The 5,319-nt window shown below is 41.7% G+C and overlaps 2 protein-coding genes across 2 annotated transcripts in view; one reads left to right on the top strand and one right to left on the bottom strand.

Annotated features, from left to right (window-relative positions):
• Positions 1 to 1,801: 1,801 nt before the first annotated feature.
• LOC307088242 (transmembrane protein 252-like) lies at positions 1,802 to 2,900 on the top strand (the record flags this gene model as incomplete). Its single annotated transcript, XM_079754076.1, has 2 exons — positions 1,802 to 2,079; positions 2,669 to 2,900. 2 exons carry the CDS (start codon positions 1,802 to 1,804, stop codon positions 2,898 to 2,900), a joined length of 510 nt encoding a protein of 169 aa, XP_079610202.1.
• Positions 2,901 to 5,051: 2,151 nt separating this feature from the next.
• pgm5 (phosphoglucomutase 5) overlaps positions 5,052 to 5,319 on the bottom strand; it is a 20,523-nt gene continuing 20,255 nt past the window's right edge. Inside the window, exon 11 of the mRNA XM_079729232.1 lies at positions 5,052 to 5,319. This exon is cut by the window's right edge and continues 720 nt beyond it. The gene's annotated coding sequence lies outside the window, so the exon portion shown is untranslated.

The raw sequence follows: 5,319 nt of genomic DNA, 5'->3' as shown, positions 1-5,319 counted from the left end.
CTGGCATACAAGGCGATCCATACAAGCCTCTACCATCACCGCCAGCCCTGCTAAGCTTACTGAGGAACCAGCCGTTGGTTATAACCACGGTGCTGGACATGACCCATGTTTAAATGATACTACCACTTGAATCACTTAGCTTGATTAGAACTCAGTTCTAAAATATGCTAATCCCTTATGTTTATATCAGCTCATAAAAGTGTCTTACTTATACCTTTAGAGGAATCAGACTGACGTCTCACCCATCCAGACAGTTGCAATAGCTCTATAAGGAGATAAAGGGCTACACTTGACCATCTAAAATAGACCTATCAATCTTTGCCATATCAATATGAACAAGAACTCCTTGTCTTATCATCATCTTTGGAGTAATCAAGACTTCCTTGTTCCTTCGGACGTAATGTCATCATCGCTGCGGTTACTGGAGGTCCATTGGTTTTCCGACCACGCCCTTGGCATCACCTTCCACTACTGAATATGTTGATTTACTGCAATTATTTATCCCCTCGCAATGATAAATCGCCTGCCATATAGTCATGTGATCAAGACTCATTATTTTATAATTTTCCCTTATCGTGTGCCATTACTGCACCCTATGCGGTTATCAGACAGAGACAGAGTGAGAGAGATAGAGAGAGATTCTAAAAACTGAGCCATAATTTGAAAACACCAAGCCATAAACACAACACGAAACATGTGGTCATAAACCTGTTGTAATGCTGATATAACTATACTGTCCTACTTTCACAGAGAGTGTCTGGCAGGAGTGGTAAACCCAGTAACCTCACCGGGTCAATGATCTGTTTTTACAGACTTCCGTCACATGGAAGATGACTTTTCATAATATTATGGATAAAGGAAGGAAGAAAACAAAGAAAAAAACAATGAAAGATCCAAAAAAAGAAGGAATGATGGGAAGAAAGAATGAATTAAGGAACCAAAGAACTAAAGAAAGTAGGAAAAATTTAAACAAAGGAAGAAATAAAGAAAGAATACAATTATGAAATAATTTAAGAATTAAAGAAACAACGAAAGTAATAAATAAAGAATTAGAGAAAGAAAGAAATAACCAAAGGATGAAGGAAAGTCCTATTCTCACTGTAAAACTTACTTTGGATTTTGCTGTATCATAGAGGATCAGGTTGACCCCTGGACACCCATCAGCTGATGTGTTGGTTACAGGAAGCATGACAAGCATGTTTTATCCATGCTATTGCATAATGCTGTTAGCGCTAACCCCTTGGCAAATTTCACAGCACACTAGCCTTATCAGCTTTCATTGATAATTTTCAACCTACGTTTTTTTAGTCTAGTTTAGTTTATTCTAGTCTATTTTAGCATAGTTAAGTCTAGTTTTTTTGTCACATTGGCAAATCTTTCTAGAGCTACAGCAACACATTCCCTATGATTGTCATGATTTTCATTCAGGACAGAAAGCTGTCCTTGCTCCCTGTAATCAAATCAAATCTCATTTAGAGTCTGTGTTAATATACAACCCAACAGGCGGGAGCACTGCAGCCAAACCCTTTCTCAGAATCTCGCAGAAGGCATTAAGGCCAGCCAATAACTGCTCACACACTCAATGTCATTTACTGCCGCGGACAACGGTTGCATTCACTTTACTTTCTTTGGACATTCAATTCACATTGAAACCACCTGAACTTGTTGACTATAGTGACTGACCAAGATACAAGGCGACCCCAGTGGATCATACGTCTTCACACATACCTCGACACGTTTGGATCTTTCTCATCTTCAATGGTTGTCTTCTCAGCCCATCAGGGCAGCAAAAGGAGCAAGGATGAGCACAAGCAAGCGTCTCAGGTGGGCCGCCTGCGTTGTGCTGCCTCTGGTGGGCTTCGCCCTGATCTGTGTGGGGGTCTTCCAGATGTTCCTGGGCAACGGGGGCCGCTACATCCACCTGAGGGTGGTCATGGCATACGCTGAGGTGATGGCCGGCTTCATTATCATGCTCATTCCGGTCGTCTGGGCCGTCTGCCACAGCGCTAAGAGCGGGGACCTGGGACCAGGAGACGTGCTCGCGCCGCGGCCCTCACAGCAGATCTGCACCGTCGACAGGTAATGATGAGGACCAGGGAGGTTGTATGAAACCGCCAAGGGTGTACACCTTTTCTTTTGAGGTGTTTTGTGCAAAATACATCTTTTCTTTGATATGCTACTTGTACTACTTCTACATTTTAGAGCTGTATGGTGAAATGCAATATAACATATTCATATAACATCTTATATTGTGATATGATATGTGGAATACATCCAAGCTTTAGTGTCTCTTGTCCTCCTAGCTGAGGGCTATCAGAAGACGGTTGTTACCATTTAAAATGACAGTGAGCCATACTTTGTTATACAACTTCAAAGAGGCACTTTCTCTAATATAAGGTATATTGGCGAATGGAATGCATTTATATAGCCTAGCGCTTTTCCAACCCGTGGTCACTCAAAGCGTTTTACAATTATTGACCCACATTCACCCATTAATACACGCAGACAGGAGCAGTTAGGGTTAGGTGTCTTGCTCTGGGACACCTCAGCAATCAGATAGGAGGAGTAGGGGATCGAACGAGCAACCTTCCCCGCTCTACCTCCTTTCAATGCTAGTGTCAAAAGTTTGTTCAACAACATAACAACGTTGGTGTGTGTTCTTCCGCAGACCCTTCCCTCCGTCCTATGAGGAATCACAGAGGAGATGCATGGATCCTCCCTCTATGGAGATGGTGGAGGAGGGGGCGCCAGACTCAATGGAGATGGTGGTGGAGGAGAAGGGGGTCCCAATAGCGGCAATGTCCCCTCCTCTGTACACCCAGCACAGCTCTGACATCCCAGACTGCGCCTGGGAATGGGAGCAGCCCCCTCCTTACACAGGCCCTGCCCCTACCTCTTGAACACACACAAACACACACACAGACACACACACACACACACACAGACACACAAACACACACAGAGACACACACACACACACACACACACACACACACACACAAACACACACACAAACAAGCACACAGGCACAAACACACACAACTCTCGACCCTTCAGGTGTGGGATGAGCAGGGATGGCTGCTGATTCCAGAATGTTCTGGGCAATACAAAGAAAGGACATTGTGAAGTACTTTTTCACTATTATTTATTTTGTGATCGCTTACATGTTGAAATACATGTCATCAATACCTAGGCTGTGGACATTGTTGATCCACCTATCAGCTGGGACTATCAACTGTAGAAGTTATTTTTTTGTCTAGTAGTAGTAAACGATGGACTGCAGAAAAATCTTTTGATGTTGGACTTTGTGCACTGGATTTGACTGCATCAGTCAAAGGATGAATTGAAGCCGAAGGTCAAAGGCTTGAACTTTGGCTTCAATTCTGACCTTTTCTTCAAGATTGTCTTCTGGATGAAACCGAAGAACGAAACTTTTTTACACATGGCCTTTTCCGTGGTTAAATTACAAAAAAAGGATAGCATTTACAGTAAGATTACTACATAGATAATTGGTTTAGAATTACTCAGCACTTCTTAGGCTTATCATTCATAGCATTTATAGAGCTGTCTCTCTATTAAGCTGCAGCTCTTTAGAGAGACTAAAGACAATATGTATACTTGTACAGATACTTCCTTTCTATAAGACTGTGATGGTCACAATGAATATTGTCCTAGATTAAAGTATTCGTTGTTATCCAGAACATGTTCATCCATACACCCTATATCACCTATAGATGTACAAAATAATCCTTTCCAAAGGCGGTGAAGTTTTGAAGAGTTTTGAAGAGCTCAGTGCCATTCTCAAAGTAGAACGTTAATATGACTGTAAGAAATGGATATTATTTTATACAATCTGTTGTCTGTATTCAATTGTATTAGCTGCAATTTGAACCATGCTTTCTGGACTTTTACAAGTGGTATTTCTTAAGTATCCAACACATTCCAAAGGATATAACAATGATCTGCCAAATGTCATATGGCAATAAAGGTGAATGCATGTCAATTATTAATGGACTCATCCTCCTGGTTCACCAAGTACCAACACCTGGTAACACCTTGTCAGGGAGGGTATTGTATACAATACATAGTGTATGTGCCAACTATCCTATCATGAAATAGTTGAATAAACAGCAATGGCCGAACGCGAATGCTTGGCTGAATCAATGAACATATACGTCCCTAAAGACATCCACTGGCATGTCCTCCTCCACTCATGGCGGTCACCAGAGAGGTTAACCATAGTCCTCGCCTCGGTCTTTAAACTGCACTGTGTAAAGACCAAACCTTGAGAAGGACTGGAATATGTTTCCATTCACAACACAGCAGTCAGACCATAAAGAACAAAAGGCATACATTTTACTGTCCTGAATGACACGTTGTGAGGGCGGGGGGGTGTTGTTGTCGTTGACACGTCCGCTAGGACGCTTTGAAATAACTGAAGACTGAAACACTTCTCTGTGCAGTCAATGTATAGTTCAGTGTAGAGCTCACACGTCTTTAATTGGGATAAGGAACAACAGATAAACCAAAGCAATGGTGATGCATTGATAGGAAGCTTACCGAAAAGGATTTGAAGGAAGTACACACACATACACATGGCTTAACAGACACACACACACACACACACGTGCGTGCATGCACGGATGCACGCATGCACTGACACACACACACACACACACACAACTACACACAAACACACACACACACACACACACACACACACACATATATCTTTCACGTTCTCTGTTCCACATCATCATTTTATAATTTCTCTGTGAATTCAATTTACATTCAAATCAGGTTAGCCTAATCAAATTATTGACCAGCCATAGCCCTAGGTAGTGAGGCATTTTTGGGACCTTTAGAATTTTCCCCAAATCAAACAACCTATGTCTTATCCTATCAGAAAAAAACATGCCTTATGTGAGGTATCAATTAGCAGCCTCTGGTGGCTTCAGTTGTAGCTACAGTAGCTATAAACATCTCAGACACGGTCGCTGTTGCCTGTAATGGGAGGGAGTGGGACTCAAGATATTTCAGATAGAGTTCAAATAATGTTTATTTGGAGTAGCTGCAGTAGAAAGTTACATAGTGCAGGTGTAAGGATTGTTTATTTTGATACGTTTTTGGTTTTGATGCTGATGATGATGATGATGTTTTCAATAGGTCACACCTACAGAACAAGGAATTAGTGATCCTGCTTTAAGGTGGCAGATTGTTCTAAAAAGGTTACAGTGCATTCAATGGTGGCAAAACAAATAACCACAACGAACTGAATCAAAAAAACAAAAAATTTACTTGGCCGATGCAACTAAAAAG

Source organism: Pollachius pollachius (genome assembly GCF_949987615.1).
Source record: "Pollachius pollachius genome assembly, chromosome: 1".
Lineage (NCBI taxonomy): Eukaryota > Metazoa > Chordata > Actinopteri > Gadiformes > Gadidae > Pollachius > Pollachius pollachius.
The sequence above is the reverse complement of the archived record's forward strand: the minus strand, read 5'-3'. Positions and strand labels throughout refer to the sequence as shown.